The 25,609-nt window shown below is 40.9% G+C and overlaps 1 protein-coding gene across 4 annotated transcripts in view; it reads left to right on the top strand.

Annotated features, from left to right (window-relative positions):
* Positions 1–25,609, top strand: part of Ttll7 (tubulin tyrosine ligase like 7) — a 133,382-nt gene that overhangs the window by 82,516 nt on the left and 25,257 nt on the right. For all 4 annotated transcript variants that reach the window (XM_059266425.1, XM_059266426.1, XM_059266427.1 and 1 more), the window contains 5 exons: positions 2,966–3,052; positions 8,059–8,260; positions 12,096–12,301; positions 13,116–13,250; positions 15,660–15,740. In XM_059266425.1, coding sequence (XP_059122408.1) covers positions 2,966–3,052; positions 8,059–8,260; positions 12,096–12,301; positions 13,116–13,250; positions 15,660–15,740 — 711 coding nt within the window. The remainder of the gene's footprint in view (positions 1–2,965; positions 3,053–8,058; positions 8,261–12,095; positions 12,302–13,115; positions 13,251–15,659; positions 15,741–25,609) is intronic.

Here is a 25,609-nt window from a genome sequence, read left to right on the forward strand (position 1 = left end):
GGAGGAGTTTGCAGAGAGAGAAGAGGAGCAAGCCCAAGAAGACTCTTTAGTAAAGAGCGTGGGCTGAGGAAATGGCCTAGTGGGTGGGAGTGCTGCTGTCTAAGCGTGAAGGCCTGACTCCAAATGCTCTCTACTGCGTAAAAAGTCAGTTGTAACCACGTAGGTTTCTGTAACCCCAGTGATTTAGGGGGAAGAGATAAGAAGGTCCCTGGGCATTGCTGTCTGCCAACCTGGCTGAGGTTCAGGGAGAGACCTTGTCTCAAGGAAATGAGGCAGAGTGATAGAGCAGAACTTCCACTGACTTCTGCACCACACACACACACACACACACACACACACACACACACACACCCATAAACATATTCACATGCATACACATGAACTCATATGCACACACACACACAGTCCATACACACATGCACATACACACACACATGCACATGCAGGCATACACATAAACACACACAAACATACACACACATATTGGTGAAATTATTAAGGCAACTCCACGTAGTTAAAAGGGAGGTTTATTTTGTGGGGTAACTTAGAAGTGAAGGGATAGGTTACAGGGTCTGGGAAAGGTGTAGCGCCATCCGGTGGTGTTCTCTGGGGAACTCTGCTTGGTCTACTTCCAGCATCCAGGACCAAGGAACCAAGTGTGCTCCCCCATCTGGATCTCAGGTCTTCAGGGGTCCTCTCTCAGCTCCGCCTTGTAGGCGTGACAGTTACCGAAGCTTCAAAGGGGGTGGTATTTCCAGGTCAAAGCTGGAACGGCTACCCACTACATACACACACACTCATACACACATGCACATAGCTATGCACACACAAACACAAACACATGGGGTGGGTGCCACCTTAGCCTTACATATAGAAACAGTTTTCCTTTCCTTTAAGATGTTCTTGATGCTTTTTTTCTTAAGAAGCGGTCACATTTCAGAGCAAACCAAGCAACTTCATAAATATGATACATAACAGGACAGACTTTGAGCCAATAATTCTGATATTTGTTGTAATTTCATTACATTATAATAAAATGTCTTCTAATCAGATTTGTGTGTAAGATTTGGATAAAGAAATCCATTGAGGTAATCCAATGGCTTGCAACATTCTTGTTTGAATTATAGCCAATACTGCAGTAGTTTTTCTTAATGCTACATAGACTTGGCAAATGAGAGCAAGTAATTAAAATTCCCTCTCCCAGGTGAGTGCTGTAGCACAGGCATGCAGTCCTAATAATTGGGAGACTGAGGCAGAAGGATTGCTTGGATGGTATATTGAGTTTAAGAGCAGCCTGGGCTACAGAGCAAGGCTCTGTCTCAAAAATCTTCTCTCTCTTTCATTTCTTTGTTTAATTTCCCCTCATCTCTATTCTTCTGTACCCTTTACCCATCTCCCTTTCCCACCTCTCTTATTTTCCTTTCTTTTCCCCGTCCATTTTCTCCACTCTCTTCTCCTTCCTCATCCCTTCTCCCCTTCTCTCTCCCTTTAGCCTAGTACAAGGTCTACCAGTTATCTGTTGTAGCATAACAAACCTCTACATTTATATACTTCTTATTGTGTTGTCCTGACTGGTAACAGCTGAGTGATTCCCTGGTCTGATCTTACTTCGGAGTGAATTGTGTGGGGGCAGACATGCTTGCATTTAGCTGGGACTAGCATGCCTAGGTGGCCTCGCTCACATGTCTGGGCAATTATGTAAAATGTTGGCACACTTGAGAGCTGGCTGAAGGTTTCCATGTGGGCTCTCTTCATATATCACCCTGATAATGTCTCAGGTGACAGATTTACCCAGCAGAACTTATCTATGACAGTCTCACCTCTACCCACCTCTGCCCAGATTTGACAGATGACCCCGAAGTGGAAAGTGACCACTCCTCTCCACTCTAGGGAAGAACCTAGCCCTCCCTGTCTGGAAATTGAATTTCTTCACACTTTGTTCATCTATAGCTTTCTCTTTTAAAATATGTGGCTGTTTAGTCCATTTGGAGTTTTTAGGATGAAAATATTGTCTGTTATGATCTTTCTTCTGAACAAATTAAACTTCCTTGAGATTATTTTTGCGTTTGTAATGATGCTGTCCGTATACTCCATTGTAGGATCATAGCCAGAGTCTTTTGACACTTTAAGAGCCATGCTTTCTAGACTGGGATACCTTTCTACTGCGAGCTGGGAGTCCTATTTTCCCAGTAAACTTTAAGGAGATTTTGAAGTATAAATCACAACTATGTGAACATAGTTTTGTCAGTGTTTGGGCCTGAATCACACAATGAGATGGTTGATTATACCCCTCACTACAACTGTTCTGGTTAGCTCAACTTCTAATGGCGGTATATAGTCTCATATTTTTTACATCTGACTTCAAATAAATTTAGAGGAGCATAATTGAAAGCTATTGGGGTACTTAGAGATTTGTTCTACCAGTAATAGTTGTAGAATGAAAATATTTTATAAGGCTGTAAATATTCTTGCAATAACTAATATTTCTAAGCAGCTTCATCAAATGGTTCCCATTAACCAAATTCTAACACTAAATTCTTTCTAAGTGAAACTCTCAGGCCAGTTTTCATTTTCTGTGTCCACTTTTAATATTAAATTGTACTAATCAGTATAGGAATGATTACTGGGATGAAGTCTGGGAGACGAGCATGGACTTTTACATATCTTAGGGTTCAGTGAGCTAATTTAGTAAAGTTGGGTCTTCTGAGATTTCAGCAGCATGGTGGAAAGAACATACTTGCTTACGATGATTGCACAAGTAGACTCAGCTGTGTATTATGTTTATCACAAGATTTTGGTAAGTTTCTTGAAGAGTTTGCCTTTTATGTTTCCTTCTTCCCTCATCTGAGTAATTACCACTGCATAGTTTCTAGAATAATCACTGTATAAGAACTTACAGAAATTAATGAACTTGTAAAAAGTCTATATTTGTTTAGTGATCATAATTTTAATGATGTTTTTGAAGGAGGAAGATATTTTGGATCTCCTGGAACAATGTGAAATCGACGATGAAAAGTTGATGGGAAAAACTACCAGAATTCGAGGACCAAAGGTGAAATGTCCCTACCTTCCATAGTGCCAAAGTCCATGTCACTAAGTGCCAGTGATTCCTCTTAGGTATTTCCTGTAAGAGTTATGATGCACAGGAGCTTCAGGAATTTTGTGTCCAGTAAAGGTAAAACCAGGCAAATGGTGCTATCTCACACCCACAAGCTTTGTTTCATTGGCTTCCTTCAGACTTGTGGTTCGTTGCCAAGTGCTAACGAATGCCTAGTGACTCAGGCTGGAGTTCGGGGACTTCCCTTGCTCTAAGTTCAACATCAGGCTTTTGTTATAGCCCCAGATAAATACTTAACAAAGAAGTATATAGGATTATAGATAAGGCAAATTGTTACTCTACAGACACATTAATAGGGAGCCCTTCTGTCTGTTTGTTTACCTATTTTCCCTACAGTGCATGTCCCCATTGTATGTTTAGTGTGATTCTGCTCTCCCTTTTCTAGCCCTTCTCTCATTCCATTAGTTTCCCTTGTTTTCCTAAACTCTTTCATTTTCACTCTTAAATATGTGTACATGGTTTTATGTATCTAATAAAATCCAGGAACCGCAATTGAGAGAAAATATATATTTATCTGTGATTGTCTTAATTCACTTAATATGGCTATCTCCAGTTGCATCTGTTTATCTATAAATGACATGAATTTGGCTTCCTAATGGCTGAAAAGCTTCATTGTGTAAGTGAACCCTGTTTTCCTTGTCTGTTCCTCTGCTGTTGACGTTTAGGCCAGCTCCATAGCATAGCCGTTGTGAATGGTGTGTAAATAAGCATTGGTATCAGGAATCGCTGATACCAGCTTGGGGAGCTCTTCTTTTGCTGTCACAGTGACATTGACAGTGTGTCCATAGCTCCAGCACTTAGGAATGGGAAAAGATGTTGTGTAGGCAAAGAGAGGCAGATGTTTGCTTTACTTAACATCTGTTTTGTGGTGATGTTGTTTCTGCAGTTTAATATATGACAAATTCCTCAGCAGCAGGGAAACAAGAAGTTGAATTTGAGAAATCGTAGACACATTTGTCAGTGCGTTGTAACAGGAATCTTAAAAGTTCTTATTAATAAAAACAAACCTGGAGCCAGGTACTAGGGTCAACGCTGGAAGATCAGAGAAGCAGAACAAGCCACAGCTACCGCACCTTGTCAGTTCCTCAGCTGATCCTGTTTCCTCAGACTGGAAGCCTTTGAGTCCTCATCCAAATGGATCTCAGCTGAATTGCTTCTCGAAAGCCTAAAAGCTTAACCTGGCCAAAAGCTTCTAGTTTCTGGTCTTCACACCTTAGATACCTTTCTGCTTTCTGAAATCACTTCCTGGGATTAAAGGCGTGAGTCACCATGCCTGGCTATTTCCAGTGTGGCCTTGAACTCACAGAGATCCATGCCTCCAGAAGGCTAGGATTAAATGTGTGAGTGCCACCATTTTGTAGCCTCTGTATCTAGTGGCTGTTCTGTTCTCTGACCCCAGATAAGTTTATTAGGGTGCACAATATTTTGGGGAACACTATCACCACCACAGTGTGTCCCTTTATATTTATATTTCAACATTGGCCAGCTGTCTCTATATTTATAGACACTTGTATTTGTTAGACTCTTATGCTTTAATACCTGTTTACTAAAAACAATTAAGAAAAGAGCCCTCATTGATATGTTGCTAGATTGATTGAGACTCCCTCCTAACCAGGCTATACCATGGCTACTCTGTGTGAACTTGCCCTGGCACTACGAAGTTGACTTAATTTTCATAGCCCCTCTTCCACCTCCTTCCCATAAGTAATGCTATTTCAGAGCATTTGTGATCAGTCATTATTTGTGTGAGATTGTGAGTACCTTGAACGTGGGAAGTAGATTTTCATCTTATCTTTAGCACCTGAGAGTGTCTAACAATCACATGTTCCCAAAGTCTATTGGTCAAAATTGTTGAATGTGTTCAAAAGGTTCTCATTAGCTAGTTGGAGAGTAGATAGATATTTGTCAAAGCAAAGTGTGTGTGGTGAGTATTGAAATAGAGTGTAAATTAAAAGTGTTGATGAAAGACAGCTTTCTGGAGGTATTTCCATTTGAACTGGATTTACAAAATGAACCCTGCCTATTTGGGTTAAGAAGGACATTCAAGGCAAAGTCTTGTAGTTGTGATACTGTGTCATGTGTGGTGGAAGTGTGAAAGTTTGTGGCTTTAGGAAGAGCAAATGAAAATAATGCAAGGTAAGCCTGGCAAGGGGTACATGTGTGGAGACCTCAGATGTCAGACATTACTCTGAAAGCTGAAAATTCCTGTAAAACAAATATATTTAGATTATCTGGAAACATGAATGCCCTTATGAATCATGGCTCCATTTGAGGAAACATTTGAGGAGTTTTTAAGCTCTGAATACTTTATAAATACCATGCACCAACCAGCTGTACCACTGGAGTTCCTAAGCTTTGCATAACAATCATTACAGTTTGCCAAAACCAACTTGAGACTATCTGGGACACAACTCCATGGTGGAAAGGCATGTGCAAAGGCCCTGAGGCATTCTATATTTTCCTTCATTTTACTTACATAGACTTGCCACCCAAAGGAAAGTGTGATGGGTCCCAGGGAAGAACTCAAGCTGTGTATTTTCCAACTTCTGTCATCTGAGTTAAACAGTGTATTTGCTGAAATGAAATGGATTGGATAATTCCCTAATTAATTCTTTAATTGTTAAAATCAGCAGCATTTCTAAGTAGATGAGAACAGCATAATTAATGTAGAAGTGTATCTATAGTTTTTATTTAAGTTTTATCAGGGTGTCTAAAGTGACCCAAACTTCTAAAGAGAACTTCCATTTCAGAAAAGTGCTTCATGGTGAACATCTGTCACCAAGGTCTTCATTAGTAAAAGAATAATTTGAAAGGTCCTTTGTTAAATCAACTTATACTAGGATGAATAGTAACATCTCACTTATTTGAAAATTTAAGGACTGTTAGTTAGCCACAAAATAAGTGCTACATAAAGCATTAGCAATGTTCTTAAGCTGGAACACATGTGTTTGTTTTAGCTATACATTTATGTATTTTTATATCTGCCCCATTTCACAATAAAACTATAAATAAAATTAAGTAGCATGATTTGTGTTGTAATGTCATGGCACTTTTGAAATCCCATCTAATACTGGGGGTTTATATTGCTATGACTTCTATTTACTTATTGCTTGAACAGTATGTTGATCAAAAAGTCCTAAATGCTTGCAGGACACAAAGGTTCAGCTGTCCACTTCCTCTGGGATTTCTTTATAGGGTTAAACAATCATGTAGTCAGTGTCTTTGGGAAAGCTTAAGTCTGTGTGCAACTTGAAGGAAGGCACTCCTGCATGCCTGTTCATGCCACTGTTCCTTCGGGGTATGCTAAACTTCTGAAGAGACATCTTTTCTCTGGAGTTCATGTTTGCCAAGGTTGTCAGTGTGTTTGATGACTGTGTTACTGGCAAATGTTTTTATGCATTTCTGTTTGAACATTTTTAGTACTCTGTAAATATTAGACCATCAAAAGGAGAGCATATGTTTAAAGACAAGTTGGTACCTAGTGTATTCAGTTCCTTTCCCACTTCAGCTGTATTTCAGTTTTTTTTTTCACAAATTGTAACTCTAACATCATCATTCTTTGGCTTGCTTTGTATTCCATATGCTTCTTGAAATGTTTCTCCCTTCCTTCTCTCATCCTACACTGTCACACTGGAGGGACATAGTTTCTTTCCATAAACTCCCATGGCATCCAAGGAATTCATTATGATATACAATAACATCAAAGGCACTAGTATACAACTGCAGCAGCCTGTCTCAGCAGGAACAGGAGGTGTATGGTGTGTGTAACAAGCACTTGAAACGACTGAGTCACAGAACTGTCTTGCTGCCCCTTATGCACATTCTTTCTGAAGTGAGGCCATCTCATCTCTCTCCCTGTCCCTTCACCTGATGTCTTTATCTATCATGAGGAGTGGAAGTAGGTTGATTCTATTAGAAATTGTAGGGCATAATAATATGATAATCAGAGCTGTACAGAGTCACTCTTTTCCCAAAAAGTTTCAGACCATACTGATTTTCATATATCATGTTGTAGGATATCACATTGATGATAAAAAGCAGTGTGCGTCCACTGTGGCCAGACTGTGTCAAAATTAGAGATCCTCCATGGAGGGTCACAAGTCATCCATAACAAATTTAGTAAAATGTTTATTTTTCCAAATATATTAAAGATTTTGATGAGACTGGCCTTGGGCTCAATTCCAAGTAAAATAAATGAATGAATGAATAAATAATAACTGTGAACTAGTCATGTGAGAAATGCCTTACTTCCTAAACATTATCTGAGTGCATAGATTCTTGACCTCTGTTTGAGTGCATGATCCCATAACCCCCTTTTCATTTATTTATTTATTTATTGTTTTGTTTTCTTTGTTTTTGTTTTTTTGAGACAGAATTTCTCTGCATAACCATCCTGGCTGTCCTGGAACTGTCCTTGTAGACCATGTTGTCCTCTAACTCAGAGATCCGCCTGCCTCTGCCTCCTGAGTGCTGGGATTAAAGGTGTGCACCACCACCACAAGGCTTGAGTGCATGATCTTACCTCTAATGGCTTTTCTTGTTTTTGCTTTCCTAGTCTCTTTGTCCTTCCTGCCTCTCCTCCTCCCTCTCCACCTCCACTCACTTTTTATTGGGTGACTCTTGATGCCTAATCTCTCTGGGTAGAACAAATAAAAGCTGTTTATGTTTATATTTATATTTATGAGGTCAGATATTTCCCCTCACTTTGTTGTTCTTTGTTTACAGAAACTATTTTTTTTAAATTGCAGTCATATAGAGACAGCATTGTCCTCATCAAGACTTAGCCATATAATTGGAGGAGGAGTATTCAAGGAAGCCTCCCAGCTAGTGTGTGCTCTGCTGGCTCAAAAGTACCAGGCAGTAGAGAGGGACTTCCGTATTCACCAGTAAGCAGCAAGCATGGGGGGATTCTAACCAGATGGTCTGCCGCTCTGTTCCAGCCCCTGTGCTGCATGCCTGAGTATGTGGAGGTGATGAAGAAGCAGAAGTGTCACAACAGCAGCGAGAGCAGCTATGACAGCAGCAGCAGCAGCAGCAACTCCGAAGTGGATGAGAACGAAAAAGAACTGTGTCCGAAGAGACGAGAACAAGCCCCGTATAACCTTAAACACACCAGTCACTGCAAACTAATTCAACAATCCAGTAAGTGAATCTCTCCTATGTTGGTACACGAAGAGCTATAGAATTGAAACTCTCGAACTCAATAAAAAGTCCTTGGGCCAAAATAAGTGTTGTCATGTGTGAGGGGACCTGTATTCTATCCCCTGCCTTTCCCTGGCCAGAGCCCGGTCGGTCCCTCAACCCCTCTCAATTTCTGCAAGTAGGAAACGGATTAAATTGAGGATCCTTTCCTCTCTCTTCCATAGTTTGTATGCTAAGTTGTGGCCTGGGTTTTGTAGATGTTCAACAAAGCTTTTAGGCAGAATGTGTTCTCCTTGAGGTCCACATCATCTCTGTTTCAGTTTCTACCTACCACCTACTTTGTTTGGCACTGACTCCTAATTTTAAACATGTGCCTACCTCTCTAGGCATTTGACTTGATGTGTCTGTGAGTCACAGAACTGTGAAGTAGTTGAAATTTTGCTCCTCAGTTTCATCCCAGGTAAGCAGTTAATCAGGACTTTGGGCACATCACAGGTATTTAGGAAAGCAACCTCTTCTCTCTCCCTCTAATTATCTTCACACACTCTCTCTCTTTTTCTTTCCTTCCTTCCTTCAATCCCAAATGTCCATGATCTGGCCTCTGATTTGCCGCTCACCCTCAAATATGGAACCTAATATCTCCGCTTCCCCCACTTCCTTGAAAAACACCTTGCTGTTGCCTCTGAACTAGGACCCCTGTCTTAACACCCATGTCCCACAGCCATCTGCACAGCACACAGTGTCCCGAGGTCCTACCACAGCAGCCAGCTCACACTGCAGTAGACACAGCGGGAGCCTTTGCAGGTCTGATCTCCAGCAATGTTTCATGTATTTGGGTCCTGATAATGTGTTTTAAAACTGGCCTTGGAGGCTTGTAGTAAAGTGCCCAAGGAATGAAGAACTAATAAATAAAGAATTAAGAGAAACAACACTTTGTTTTTTTTCCAAACATTCCACAAAGCTACATGCCCCCACTGCTCTTGTCATGGAAGGTTTGTGTATTTGGAGGGGAAACAATGTACTGTGTTCCATCTTATTGATTGATATTTCTAAGTACCAGCAATTTCTAGCTATTATACGCCTTCGCTTCTTTTCCTTAAGGGTTCTGTAAGTGTGTCTCTGGATAAATATAACTCTGTTTTTATTCTGGAAGCTGACATTTTTATGTCCAAATTTTGCTGGGTTTTAGATCTCTTGCCTGCTAGCTAATGTGACTATTACTTAATAGCATGAACTGATGAGGGTTATGGGTCAGGGAGAGAAAATATCTGTAGAGTTTTACAGCTCTGAGATTGTTCTATGCTCTGGGATCAATAGGCTAAAGAACCGAGATCAGATAGTAGTATAATAAAGTAGGATATAGAATTAAAACATATTTTGATGTGGGAATTTTCATTTTAAGTCAGTCTAATTCAATTAAGTATTTATTTTCTTATTGTATGTTTAGGCAGGGATTATAACAAGGGCTTCACTTTGTTTCGTATTCTCTCTTTAATCTTACACTAGGAGCCTCATAGCCACAAATCCTCCATAAATTGATGACCAAGGACAAAATCCAGATCATGAGTAACACTTTCTTATATAGACAATGGATTTAGGGTATTGTTATAGCCTCAGAAACAATACAAAAGACTTTTTCTCACATAATTTATAGATGGAAGTCACAACTGTGTTTCCTAATCTACCACCGGTATATCAAAATACTTTAATTTTCTTGTCTGAATTTCCAGATATGTAGGTGAAAAGTGAGAATCTGAGCTGATTCGAGATGATGTTTTCCTTCTGACCCATGAGCAGGTTTTACTTATTCAATGCTTACCTTAGGCTTGGAAAGATGGTAGACCTACAGTGTAGCTTGAAGCAAATGGTTTAGAATTCTTTTTTTTTTTTGGTAGACATGACATTTGTATTATTGTTGTATATTAAATATGTGATCTTTGTAACAGATATTTTTAAAGGTATATTGACCAGTTTTATGTTCCAATATAGTGTGCTGTTAAAAAATGCTGTATGTCACAGGTACAGAAGGAAGTTAATGCTTGCAACAAACAGAAGTTTTTATCTTGTTTTTAAACAGTATCTTATAAAGCTTGAATGAATGTGTATTTTTATGCTCTCAGTACTATATTTACCACATGCTCACAGTATGTTTTAGAAGTGTGCCCCTAAACCTACCATTTATATCCATCACCTTTATGAAGCTTTGAATTCTTTTCAACAGCCGATGAAGAGAGATATTTGGGTATGCAACCTGGCTTCATGTGAGTTTTATTAAATTATTTGATTAATGAAGATTGATATATTCTCCAAGCAGAGAACAAATCCAGGATAGAGGATCTGCAGGACAAATGAGCTGAAGAAAAGATAAAAATGCTGATGGTGTTGAGCAATTATCTTTTTCCAGGTCAGGAGCCTCAGCTTCCCAAAGCCACTTGCTTCTCCTTCATCAGTGTTCCCAGAATGCTCAGAGGCAGATATTTGATGGTTTCCTTAGAGATTTATTCTCATGACAGTCCTATTCTTTGACTTCATTTTTTCTTCACTTAAATCTTTTGTTGTTGAAATTCTTGTGTGTATATGTGTGTGTGTGTGTGTGTGTGTGTGTGTGTGTGTGAGAGAGAGAGAGAGAGAGAGAGAGAGAGAGAGAGAGAGAGAGAGAGAACAGACCATCAATTTGCTGCAGCTCCTTTACTAGCCAATTATATTTAAATTACATTAGAATACTCTTTGTATTATTCAGCTGTTTTGTGACTTTTGTCAGGGGCCTTGGATTCTATAACTTGTCTGTGTACCCTGATCGTTCTCTGCTTTCCTTTCCTTCTCTTCTGTGATCCTTGATGTAAAATGTAAAATCTCCAACTTACACAGAGACTCTAATAGCCAGTTTCACCCAAGGTTAGTAGATAATTGTGGCATTATAGAGAAGTGGAGACTTTTAGCATTCAATAGTGAGGACTTTAGGTGGTGGCTGACCTTGGCCACCATCTTGCTGTGGGCCTTTGGGAAGGTTCTTTTTCTGCTGTTCTAGAAAACAGACAAATCCCTTCTCCTGGCTGGAGGGATGGCTCAGTGGGTCAACTGGTTGCTGTGCAAGTGTGAGGACCTGAGTTCAAGTTCCCAGAACCCAGATAATGCCAGGTGCGGTAGCTTGTCCGAAATCCCAGTAATCCCGAGCTTCTCTGGCAAGATGAAGCCAGAAGAATACCTGTACTCTGCATGGGGGGTAGTGACAGCTAGTCTTGCATCTACAGCCGTGAATGATGAATGAGGAGAAGACCTTGTTTCAAATAAAGCTGAAGGCGAGCCGAAAACTGAAGTTTTCCTCTGAACTACCTATGTGTGCCATGGCATGTGTGTTCCAGCATTCACATACATGAACACACACACACACACACACACACACACACACACACACACACACACACACCTTCTGCAGAAGTTTCTGTAAAGCATGACATGAAGGTGTAGGACTTTGCACACACATACACACGCGCGCACACACACATCTTGTACAGAGGACCTTGCAGGATGCCAGGCTCACAAGTACCTCATGAGTGTGCGTCCCCTTCCTTGTTTCTCTAATGTCTCACTTTAAGAACTTAGAATTGAAGTCCTGTTTGCAGTATTCCTCAGCACAACCGTTCTTCATGTACCAGAACTGTTTTGTACCAAGTGCTCTGTTCAAACTGAAGAATTAATTCCAAACTTCTCTTCTTGTGATGGTGTCTAGGCTTTGACATTTGTTATCCAGCCACCACCTGGTCTAATCATTAGTCTGTGGAGACCTAATAGGGAGAAAAGTGTACTAACAGCACCACTTCTCCATCATCGATAGATTCCATGAGGCGTTCGGTCAGCTGCCCTCGGTCCATCTCTGCTCACTTACCTTCCAGTGGGGATGCACGCCCCTTTTCTTCTCAACAAGTGATACCATTAGCGCGACCAACTTCAGCATCTCGGTCACATTCCTTAAACCGTGCTTCCCCCTACATGAGACACCTGCCTAACAGTAACGATGCCAGTTCTACCAACTCTGTGGTGGTAAGCTATCGATCAGTTGTGCCCTTTCAAGGTTGCAGAAAACACCATACTCAGAATGTAGGTGCCAAAGGGATCAGCTGAGGGGATGACGAGTGGAACTCCTGGCCCCTTCAACATTTCAACTCATGACCTTTGGAAACTGCATTGTTCACATATCCTAGACCCCAGTTTAGTGTGGACTCCTAAAAGGCAGGCTTCACCATGTCACAGACCTCAAGAATGGATAGGAAGAAGCATTGCTTTATTTTCCATTTCCTGATGCAGGAGAATAATATTGTTTTTTTACCATTGGGAACATCAGTGTTAATGAAACAGAGACTTTAAATAAATCTCTGGTCTAGCTCCAGGAAAATATAATAAAGCCACAGACTTTCTCAATTGTAAGTTTCTACAGTTTATGCTGAAAAGGGGATGTGATGTTAATTTAGTACACCAGAAAGCATTCTAAACATCACTGTACCTAGGCTCTATAAGTAGAATTATCAGTATTTAAACTATTCGTCTAGATTCTTAAGAGATATTTTCCATACAATAAATGTGTTTGTGTCTATAGATGCCATTAAAACATTGCAAAACCAAGCCTTTTTTAAAATACTCATATTTAGTATTTATATCTTGAGCAAGATAAAATACAACCAGGAGGAAATATAAAAAATACCTTTGCAAATAATAACCAATTTAATGCTAAAAGTTTCGCAGATGTCCATTTTAAAAAATTAAAAGTGCATAATTTTTACCTAGAAATATCTTTTAAATTGTACTGGCACAATGAAGTAAGACCCCCTCCACATATCTGTATTTTTTCAAATTTAAGAATGAGTCTTTGCGGCAATTGAAAACAAAAGAACAGGAAGATGACCTCACAAGTCAGACCTTGTTTGTTCTCAAGGACATGAGGATCCGCTTTCCAGGGAAGTCAGACGCAGAGTCAGAGCTTCTGATAGAAGATGTGAGTATCTGATGCCTATACAATCCAAAGAGCATCAAAACGTATTTCCTGGGACTGGGGAGCTGGTATCCGTTGGTAAAATGCTTGCTGGGATGAGGTCTTGAGCTGGATCCCCAGCATGTACACAAGAACCTGGCATGGTGGCAAGTACCTGTAATCTCAGCACTGGGAAGCAGAAGGCAGAGACAGGGGGATTCCTGGGATTTGATGGCAGCTACCCCAGGGTACCTGGTGAGCTCCAGGTCCCAGTGAGAGATTGGATGTCACAAACTCAAGATAACTGCTACTTGAAGAAAGGCATCCAAGACTGGCCTCTGCCCTCCACGGGTATACATGTGCATGCTAAGTATGGACACATTCCGGCATACATGTGACTGGACACATGACTCCCATACGTCTACACAAAAATGTATTTCCTGGTCGAATTGTACTTAACTGCATAGGAAATGTAACCGATGTGCCTTTTAGCCCCCAGAAACTTTATAAAATAGAAGAATTCATTTTAGTTATTGGGAACAGTTTGTCATATAGTAAGGCTGTCAAGTGAGAATAATTAACATCAAATAATAACTGTTCTTCATGATCAAAAATAAGGATAAACTTTTCTATATAAAAGCTTGCTAAGTTGCAGAAGTCTAAGGTGAGAAGAAATATGATGATGATAGTCGCACCCTGGTAGGTGGTGCCCGAAATCTCAAGCATTGAAACAGTCTGGCTGTTGTTTTCACTTCCGCCACCCAGTGGAGACTTTGGAAACGGCAGAGGTTTAGAGGCTCAGCTCCTAGCTTAGAAAGAAATCCGAGGCTACTGAAACGGTTTTGGTGGAAGAACAGTTCTTCACTCAAGGTTTCTCTTGTCCATCCAATATACGTTCTAAACGACCATTCTTAGATCATTCATCAGCCAGAGAACGCTGTTTGGAGTAGGGTGTGGGAGGGTGTGATCTTTTTTTTTTTCCTTCTTCCCCAGAAGACATGGCACCATCTAGTGGTCATATGAAGAATAAAAACCGCAGCTTGCACTGGGTCCTTTGCGGTTCGCAGGGCTTTATGAAGCAAGTGTATACAGAAACAACAGCAAAACAAGAAAAAGTTTTCTTGCTGAAAAAAATCCATAAGGGCATCGTAATTTTGTTAGTAGATAATTATAGTGGAAGTATCCAAATGTTTTGCATTTTGTGGTGATATGGTTTTTCAAAAAGTGGGAGCAGTATGTTGTTCGTAGGAGAGCTACTACTAGTTACAGCAAAAGAAACTTTAGATTGAGTGTAAGGCATTGTGCTAGATATGTTTTACAGTTTTAAATCACACTTATTTCTTGTTCTTGTGTGCATGTGTGTGAGTGGACACATGCCATGGTGTACATGTGGAGGCCAGAAGACAACTCTGAGTCAGTTGTCTCCTACCATCGTGCATGCCCCAGGGACTGAATTCCAGTGACCACACGTGGCAGCAGGCCTCTGCCCACTGCACTGCATCACCAGCTGGATGAGCTTCCACATATCTTGTTTATTTTTAAGAAAAGCCAGTAACTTTGCACCAGATACATTGTTTTCTGTCTGTTTTTATGATCAATTTTCTTTTAAAATTTATTCATTTTATTTGTATGAGTATTTTGCTTCCATGTATCTATGTGCACCACCTGCGTGCCCACTTCTCAGAGGTCAAAGAAGGCACCAGATGCCCTAGAACAGGAGTTACAGTTATGCGCTACCAAATGGGTGCTGAGAATTAAACCCAGGTCCTCTTCAAGAAGAGCAAGTGCTCTCAAGGGCTGTCACTGCAGCCCCGTTAAGGTTTATTTTTTTTTTAATTAGAAAATGAGAGAGTAGAACTAATATTGGTGACTAATGTGATTCTCCTATACAGAAGACTGTTAGGCTTATACAATTAATGAAACATAATTAATAATTAGTATCAGACACTAGATTCTTTGCTGCATGTCTACTGTTTTCCAGACTTGAGTGTTTGCTGCAATATATATTACTAGAATATATATTGAGAAATTATATAGATATACAGGTAATGCAAAGAAATGGTTAGGAGAATCCTAACTGAATGTAGGCTGACTTTTAATGTTCTTTAATATTCTATTACTATGTGGGTAACATAGCAAGATGAAAAATCTATGGGTTGGATTTCTACTTAAGATGTGTATGTCTACAGATTTCTGACTTTTATTCATTGAGCGGTATTATTCTTAGTGAAGAGGAAGCAAAGGCTTTGAATTTAGAACCTCTGGCTTGCTTAAGTCTTCTTAAGTATCTTTTTTATGAATGGTGGAGTTTTTATTATAAATAGTCTCTGGGTGCTTTCACTGCACAAATTAATAGAATCTGCACTAACACATCTATCTACTGCTTTTGGTGACCATTCTGGATTAAATTTGTTAACATCTCTTCCTCAACAGATCATGGATAACTGGAAGCATTATAAAACAAAAGTGGCTTCATATTGGCTCATAAAATTGGACTCCACAAAACAACGGAAAGTGAGTGGCACCCAAAGATCACTTTGCCCTTTGTGTGTTCATTAAGCTAAAACATTTAGTCAAATGCATAACAATTTCATATGAGAACATGTTTTTGCTTGTGTCTTCAACAATGCTGTGTTAGACAAGGATTTAGATCGTGGGGATAAAAAGCAAATTGAGGACAACTGTTTAGCTGTGCAGAAGTCTGTGCATCAGTGTGTCAACAGAGGAAGGAGCAGAAACAAAGATCATGGAGTGGAAATCAGTTTGATGTGCATATTTTCTTATTAACTTATACATATGATAGTTTAATTACCACAGAGGCGATTTTCTTACCAACTTATACAGATGATAGTTTAATTACCTTGTAAAGTCAATTCATTTTTGTTGGAAAAGTGCTGCAGTAGTGGTCAGGGGTGAGTTTGGATGGTGAGGCAGAGCTAAGAGACAGATAGATGGACCGGGGTTCAGTTTTGCATGTGGGGAGCCATTGGAAAAGCTCGAGGAAACATTTTTTGTCTGATTAGCAGTTTTAAAGGACTGAGAACTACTTGAGGGGAATAAAATAGAGGCAGGGAGAACGTGGCATGATCAGAGTAGAAAATGTCAGAAGGATTCCAGGGTACCCAAGGCAAGAACGAGAGAGTAGTCAGCCGCAGTGGTGATAGAATGGGTGGGTTCTGTCATTTGTTGTGTGGGTCTAAAAGTATTTTATTTTATTTGTGTGTGTGTGTGTGTGTGTGTGTGTGTGTGTGTGTGTGTGTGCTTGAGTCTATATTTGTGCACCGCACACATCCAGGACTCCAGAGAGGTCAGAAGCTTGATCTTATTCCCTGAAACTGAAGTTACAGACACCTGTGAACCTCCATGTGGGTGCAAGGAACTGATCCTGGGTCCTCTGCAAGAACAAGTGCTCGGAACAGCTGGGCCACCTCTCCAGCCCCTTGTTTGCTTGTGTTTTGATCTTGGATATGTTATGTCGATGTGCTGATTAGATATCTAAGCGGTTGTATATGTGATATAAGTGATGTACATATGAGTTTGAGAGCAGAGCTGAGGCTGAGCATGGAGATAAGAAAAATTAAGAGTCTGTAAGGTGTTTAAAGGAATGGGGCTGGATGGGACCATACAGAGAGTTTGTTAGAAAAGGCAGGAGTCTTCTGGGACTGAACTGACCCGAGTGCAGCAGCGTGAAAAACAGTAAGAGCTGAGTGTCCCTGAGGCCAAGGGAAGTTGTCTTAACAACAGACTAATAGGCTGTAGGCCATGTTGGAAAATGCTGCTAGGGGTTGACCATCAAGCTGTCTGTCATTTCGGGCAAGCAGGGAGGTTAGTGGTGACCACAAATTTCGAGGAGTGGTGGGGAGCAAAACTTCGCTGGGAGGGGTTTAATTACTGAATCTTGAAGAGGGAAGAGAAGCTGTATCTGGGGCAGACAGTTTTCCAAGAGGGGAAAGGACAAGAGGAAATGGTGGCAGCGAGCAGAGAGTTTCGGACTAGAGAGGGTTGTGTTTCTGCCTTAAAGATGAAGACTCTTTGCAGTTGTGTGTTGATGAATTGATGACAGTGGCCTGGGAGAAGGACTGCCAGGGAGGGGCAATACTGGGTTCCCGAGTTAACTGAGGTTTGGTCTGGCCAAGAGCAGTGATTGTAATCAGAGGGAAGACGAAGGGTCTCAGAGTGTGATGGAAAAGTGAGATCTGAGGAGAGAGCCAAAGGCGTGTAAGAGCAGCCAAGAGGAGCGGAGGTAGGTATTTTATCACAGCAACAAAAAGTAACTAAAGCGGAGGAGGCAGGTATTTTATCACAGCAACAAAAGGTAACTAATACAATGATGTTGAAACAATTGGTTATTTTACAAGAAAATAAGGGAGCTTGTCTCTTATCATTCACAAAATAAATTCCATGTAGGTTACAGTTTGATATATAACATAGAAGAACATCAGGACCGAAGGAAATGCAGAAAGATGATTGTAAGTCATAGAGTGGGGAAACACAGGAAGCTTGTTGGGAGTCCCAGCCCCATCTGGGTAATACTGTGAAACCATATCTCAAAAAAAAAAATCAAAACCAAAGAAAAACATACAAATGGAAAAAGGCATCTTAAATCAAATTAAAGAAAGAGTGAGGGTGTTGAGCAGGCCGGGGGTGGTTTGAGAGAGATAGATATTTAGTGCACATAAAATGAAAGATAACAGCGATAAACTAATGATTCTTACCAATCAATCACCAAAGACAAACCAGTCTACAAAAGTAACATGGCCAAGTGCATAAAAAGGCTATGTAAAGACAATTTAATGGATCTTCAAACAGCCAATTAGCATGTAAATAGATCCTTGGCAACACTAATGATGAAGCAATAGCACGGGGAAGCTATCATATTGGCCAAAATTAATAAGATGGATAATACACACCAGTACCAGTGGGACTAGCATGGCCAAGAGGGCCTTTGCCCTCTGAAGGCAGTACATTGGTCTAAGCCTTGTGATTCAGCAAAATAATTTCTTGCCTTGTGTCCTGTAGATTTTCATCCAGAATAATAGGAAAGGTTTCCATATGTCAACATTTATAACAGTGATATTTAGGAAAGCCAAATGCCAGAAGCAGCTTGAGTGGCTCACAGTTTATGGTTAAAAAAGACCTGGTACATCCATGGAGTTTAGTTGCATTTGATTGAAGACTATTCTAGAATCATATATGAGCAGAATATAGAATTCAAGCCTGTGACTTAAAACTGGTGGAACACACAGTAAAAGAACAGAGACATTCTTTGTCATGGGGGATGGGCACAGCAAGCAGCTGCAGTGCGGGGTCTCTGGGAGGCTGATGCCCTCTGCCGTCTGGTCCTCCTTCTGAAGTAGCTGGAGACATTACGGGTTCAGCGTAACCACCGGACCACGTTTGTGTTGGAACAGAGGGAGCCTTTGGACTGGGGTGGCCTTCATTTTTCATCTCAGTTTCACCCATGTACCCTGAATGGTGAGCTCCAATATCAGCAGCCAAGCGAGATAATAATTCCAGGCTGATAGTTTGTGAGTTCAGCTCCTAGGAGCTTTCTGCAGGGGTGGGAAAGGTCTGTGTCTGTGATGTCCAATGCAGTAGTTACCAGTCACATAAGGCTATCGAATACTTGAAATGTGGCTACTGTGACCTTGGAATTGAATTTGTAACTTAGTTTTAATTCATTTCAATGTGAAGGGCCAGCCATGTTTATTGACTTCTGCTTTTAACAGGGTAGGTCTAAACAGACAAGATGCTCTCTTCTAAATGGTCTTAGACAAAAAAAATTACTTGTTATCTTCTCACTTATGAATTTAGAAGGGGTGTGAGAGGACCCAGTGAAGTTTCCTTTTGATACTGTCCTAAAAAGATACCCTGTATTAAAGAAATATGTCACAAGTAATACACATTGTACCATTTTAATCTACTAATGAGTGTATTACTCCAATATTAATCAGTCTATCTGTCTGTCTATCTTTCTATCTATCTGGCACCAGCTTTTTTTTTTTAAAGCAACCATGTAGTGGCATACCCTGTACTCCCAACATTGAGGAGGAAAAGACAGCTGAACTATGCATGCAAGGCCAGCCTTGTGTACACAGCAAGCTCCAGGCTAGCCAAGATTACGTAGTGAGATCCCATTTCAAGGAATCCCCTTTTGTTTGGACTCTGTGCCAAATTATGATAACTCATTTCTAGAGGATAGCTTAACTGAACCAAGAGAAGGGAAGTGATGCTACTCACTGTCATTTCTCCCTTTTCTTTGATGTATTTTTATATTTTTTCAAGATACAATGATTTTTTTTTTACAAGTGGAGGGATGGCTGGGAGAGATGGACATGTCTGTGGGAAGCAGGTTGGTTAAATATCAGGGATGTGGGTTGGCTCCATGTCCTAAGGAAGTAAGGAAAGGAGATGGAACTGGGCTCTGAGCCCAGGCCTTCAATCCCAGCTACTGGGGCAGGAGAGTCACAAGTTCAAGTCCAACCTAAGCTTTGGAGTGAGTTCGAAGCTAACCTGGGTAATTTAGTAAAGAACCTACCTCAAAATAAATACAGAATGGGCCGAGGAACATAGCTGAGATGCTTGCTTGGCATGTGCACCAAGTCCTGGGTTCAGTCCCTGGTACCACAAGCAAACAAACAAATGAAAGAAAAGAAAATAGAAAATTGGAAGTTAGAAAAAAAAGGAGGTGATAAAGACTTCTGACTCCCGCACCCCAATACACCATTCTTCAGGACATCCCTTTATGTCTTTTTCATGTCACCTATCTGATCCCCCCAACCAGAAATTGTCTTTCCCTATTTGACATTTCAGGGCATTTGTGCTTCTGTTCTATGTACTGCCAGAGATTTATGAATTTTAAAGAACCCTTTAAGCCTAAGGTTCTATCAGCCTCCTGCCTGAGGTCCTTTGGTTCTACCTGGAGGGACTGTGCGCAGGACAGGAAAACTTCTGCCAGTGCTGGACGGTCCTGGCAAGTGCCACAGCCCTAGGGAGAGATGAGTGGACCGTGAGATTGACTGCTTCAGTTCTTTAGAGGCTGAGGATACCTGGGCCTAGGCCCTCAGTTTGGAGGCCCGTGCCTCTGGGCTCTAACCACCTGTGGACTGGCACTCGGCAGCGTTTGTAATCCTCAGTTTTGAGCATCACCACCTGTCCTGCTTCTCTAGCCCTAGCGTCTCAAGGAGAGATGGTTCCCTCTAATCTGTCTCCAAGTGAGTACGTCTCCCGGGGAGTCGCTGGCAGGAGATTTGTGATCCACGTTTGTTAAACCAGTTCAGTTCTAGACTCAGTGTTTGAGTTTTCTTGCCAGCAAGCTAGCATCTGTCTATATCCTCCTTTCTTAGTTACTTGGTATTTATGTGAACGCAGCAACACATGAAATGGTACTTCGTGTTTTGTATGTGATGCTAGAATGCCTGGTAAATATGGGATGAGCATACGCTGTACCCGGATAGTATACAGTCTGTGAGTAGAAAGGATTATTCCAGCTATTTAAGGGTCGTGCTTACTGGGATTTGAAATTTTAAAGTAAATATAAGCTCTTGCTTATGAACTTACCAGCACATGTGCATGCCATGACATCATCTCTCTCGTGGCAATTTACTGTAAAAATACTTGTGTGCTCTTCAGTTAAGAGTTGCTTGGAGGCTGTTCTTGGGAATGAAAAGGCCGTACAGTACCAATGTGAGGTCCAGGATCTTTATTTTCAATTTATACATCTTTTACCCCCTTTTTTGAGCTCCCATTTTGCTTCTTCCTTTGGCCAAACACCATCTGAAGGTATTGTATTTCCTGTATGCTTTAAGACAGAATGAGAAACCCATTCCCCCCAAAAGCCTGCTAATAATGTCTCATAGTTCGTGCTAGCTCAACAATTATAATCGTTCTACTACATGGCTAATTTAATAGACAATTCTATTTTGGGCTGAAGAATTCATGTCTTGGATTTTGGCACTCAAAGAATAAAAAGGGCTGATATTAATTAGAGAGAAATTGATCTTGCCAAGAGGCCCCTGATGTGGTTGAGAACTGCTTGACAGTGTTTCTGAGCAGACAAGAGGCACTGGAATCCCACACGTGCGCTCGTTTCTAGCAGTTTTTCTTGCTGTGGCCATGGTTACAGCAACCCTCTTTTCTTTCTTCACCTGTTCTGTTCTTGGAGAGGCTCTCTTCGGACAGACTCCGCTTCCTCAGAATGGCGAGGTGAGGCCACCTGGGAAGAGCAGGGGGAAAGGGCTCTCAGCAGCTGTCATTCCGTGATGGCATTCTTCTACTGCAGGACTGCTTTCAGCGATCTCTCCCATAAGTCTTCATTGTACACTAAGTTCTAAATTGTGTAGAACTTTACGTCCTTGTAAAAGTAACTGTGCCAAATTGATAGCTCTTCCACCAATATCGGTGAAAAGAAGCATGGACAAACACACCCATGAACACACTTCATCACAGCAGCCAACAAGGGAGGTACTGAGTTTCATTGTAAACAAAGATTTATTGTTTTAATTAAATTTTTAAACATTTTTTCTGCTTAATCCTGAGTATGGAAATTAATTACCTGAAATGTCTAAAAGTTACCTCAGGCAGGAATAAAAGTGTTGAATTATCATGTTAAGGATCGTTAGGACACATAACATGACTGATTTATCTATATTATAAATTCGGTATATACATAATTTTTCTCCATCTTGTCTCTATTGCAAGTTTATTTCTGATGACATCAGAAGTGGAATGAGTAACAAATTACTGACTAAATTATGTTCTTTTGATAAGGAAAGAGCTAATATAACAAGCCAAAGTGCATTGAAAAGAAAGCTTTATATGGAGAATGAGAGAGTCAGTGTCAGGAGGTGGAAAGAGACCCTGGGCTTAGGAAAGTATGGATTTGGGTTTGATATACTCCTAGTCTCACTCCTGAGTGGCTTATTAGACCTTCTCTGAGATTTATAGCTCTAGGCACTGGACAGTTCTTGTGAGAAAGTGAAACTCTGTATGCAGTTAAACCTTGTGTATGCGATTCTGTATAGAATGTTATGGCCTGTTGACTTACCATATTGATCTGTGTCTAATCTGGTGTTATTTCCTTATAAAGCTAGAAAATATATCCAAGACAAGAGGAAATACAGAAATGTAAGTCAGCCATGGAATGTACAGTCAGCTATTATAAAATGTTACCCATTTAGAAAACCAAAGGTTTAATTAACATATTAGAATTGGATTAATCAGATGCATTTTTCTTTCAGCTGTGATAATAGTCAATCATCACTGGAGAACTCTGCCACTTTATTCCGCTGGGAGGCAGTTGCTAAGCAGGGATAATTAGAAGTGAAGAGGTTTCCATGGGGAACACCTAAGATGATAATGCGGAGGGATCTGAAGGAGATGGGCGTGGGGTGGGGGAGAGGACTTCGGCTGGAGCGCAGGTCAGACGCACGTGAACAAAAGTGACTAGATCGGATGGAAATGATCTCAGACTTAAGCTAATCTTAAAGTTTTGGCCAGGCTGGTGGAGAGGGTAGACAAAAACTGCATGGTGGAGGGTTGGCTCTGGGCAGGAGGGCAGGGCTGTGTCCCAGCCATGCTCAGTTCTTGGCTGGGAGCAGCCTAGGTAGCAGGTAGGCAGTAGCTGACTACACAGGTGGTTCTAAATGGGAAAACATCAGATGACCCAACTCTTTAAACCAGGTTTCTCCGAGTCCCCTGTATCCATGGCTGTCACCCAGGTTATGTGTTATTTGATTTAACTTGACAAGCATTTATTCATTGCCAGTTTTGTCTATGAACTCCGCTAGGTGCTGTTGGGACTGTGAAAATTCACTCATTTTCTCATTTCCACATGAATTCTGAAGATACTGGGGAGGGTTTGGCACATCCTAAGTATTTGCACTTCCCTTGTGAGGCCACTGTTGAAATACATATTTATCTCACTTTTTCGGTTGCAGGACAGTGACATTGTTGATGGTTCATTAGAGTGCTGTGAAATTCAGAACTTAGCTTGTCAGACACAGAGACTCCCACATGTTTTCCCGTGAGTGTGTGTGTGTGTGTGTGTGTGTGTGTGTGTATTCATACATGTGTGCACATGTATGTATTTTCTTGGAAAATGAAATTACTTGCTTTTCTTCACATTTTCCTTAATGGGTATAAAATACAATGGGTATAAAATATAAATTGCATTCCTGGAGCTCAGTGGGTGGGGAGTCCTCAGTGGGTGGAGATGGGAATAGTTAGTCTTACTGATGTTAAGTAAGTTTTGCAGCCTAGCTTTCTGACCAGAGTTGTGCCTCAGACATTCTGTAAGGAATGTATATGAAGCATGAGTATGCTGCTGTGTTGATGGGCTGTGAAGAATGCCCAATTTACTGAAAAGCACACTCTCCATTGCCATATCTAGGCCCAAAGAAAGATGGGGGGTGGAGAGAAATCAGTCATGTTGTCATATTCTATTTGCGTTTGTTTTAGGGTTTCTAATGGCTCCTTGTTTATTAGCGCTTCTTGGTAGCAAATTCGTTTTCACACCTACCTTAGCTGCTGCTGCTGCCTGTGTTTCGGAGCTGCTGTTTCCCATCTCTGTTTCATTTGGGCTGATGGGGATGCTGTTCGTAGTGGTTCATTTCGTGTCAGCCAAGATGCCTTTACCCCATAGCCACAGTGGCTGCACGCATCATTAGTGCAGCACACAGGGATTTTAATGTTGCTTCAAAACCATCTTCACCTCTTGCCATTATTTTAATTTAGGACCAACTGCTCAGCCATATGGGGCAGTTTGTCATTCAGCATCTGTACTTGCAAAATATGTATTTGTCTGTGTGTTTTATGCCTTCAGATGTGCTATATTTCACACAAAGACAAATCTTTTCATTTTATTAATGTTGCCATTCACTGAATCTTCCATTTACTTTTCCCACAGAGAGCTTAATGTTGGATTGGGATGCTTGGAAAAGTCATTTTATAAAGAAATGATACTTACATTCTATAGGTTAGCTTTTCTTGTGCCCACAGATAAGCACAAGGACACCTTGCTGGTCATTTATTATTTATTATACTTCACAAATTATTCAGCATCTGGGCTGGGGGTATAACACAGTGAATAGAGGCTTGCCTAGCATGCACAAAGCTCTAGGTTCGATCCCCAGCTGGACATGGTATCACGTGCCTGTAATCCCAGCACTTGGGCAGTGGAGGCAGGAGGATCATAAGTTCACTGTTATCCTCAGCTCTATAACAAGTTTAAGGCCACTGTGGCATACAGGAGATCCAACTTCTCATAATAAACTAACCAAAAACCCTCTTCAACTTCTATCTAATGTTGTCTAACAAGATCGTACCAGGAATCTAAAAGTAAATCACTAATTGAATAAGCAATAGGTTTTTTTTTCACCCCAGTCTGGGTCTGAATTCTGGCCTGCATGCCCTCTGCCTTCCTGTGGGTAGTTTGCTAAAGATGCAACTATCCTTGCCTTGTCCTGGAAGCCTTTAAGCAATCCAGTCCAAACCCAATGGACACAAAGGACAAGGAGGAGATGTCTAGTGCCCTTGGCTGTACAGTGACTCCATCTATCTTTCCAAGCACCACTGTTAGAATAGGTTGGAATCTAAGAAGAGATAGTCAGGGTTTGTCTCCTAGGCTTCTACTGTTGGCCTTTGAGAAGACAAAACTGTACGGCAGTGTTGGGAGAGGCTGAGATCTGAGTGGTCTGTAATCTTAGAGAAGTTGCTTTCTGTTCTGGATCTGATTTGTCACTTAAAAGATCCAAAATGTTTTAGCAACTTGAAAGTTCACCTAATCATTGGATGGCAAAGCTTAACTCATTTGAACTCACTTGCTGACCATGATCTGACAGGAAATAACATATTATTTATCGCTATATCTTGCTTTCAATATTTTAATCTTTTCCTATAGAAATATTAATATATATGATCACGAACTCCAGCCTCAGGGGTTGTGGAAAGGGGCCATGGACCAGCAGTGCTTATGTTATGTTTTTGTTTTTTGAGATTTAAGGACTTAATATATTCAGACATGCTTAGAATAAATCTAAGCTCTGGTTTCTACCTCATCTGCATAGGTTTCACTTCTTAAGCAGTCGGTAAGTGATAGACCTTGTCCTAAGCCTTTGGGGACATGTATGACTGGGCAGGGCATTGGCTCTGTTATTAATTAGATGAGAAGTTAGTCAGGTGGCTGGTAGAGGAAAATCTGGTCACTGAGGGACTCTGCAGTGGGTTAGTGGGAAGTAGGCTGTCCCTAGCAAGTGATGCTGTCTTAAGATACAGAATTCCCCAGGTGGACATGCAGACACTGTTAGCAAAGAGCTTGTGTGAGGTTTCAGAATTACAAAGAGGAAGCATTTGGTTTCTATTCCCTTCAACTATGGAAGTGGATC

Source organism: Peromyscus eremicus, chromosome 6 (genome assembly GCF_949786415.1).
Source record: "Peromyscus eremicus chromosome 6, PerEre_H2_v1, whole genome shotgun sequence".
In the NCBI taxonomy this organism is placed as follows: Eukaryota; Metazoa; Chordata; class Mammalia; order Rodentia; family Cricetidae; genus Peromyscus; species Peromyscus eremicus.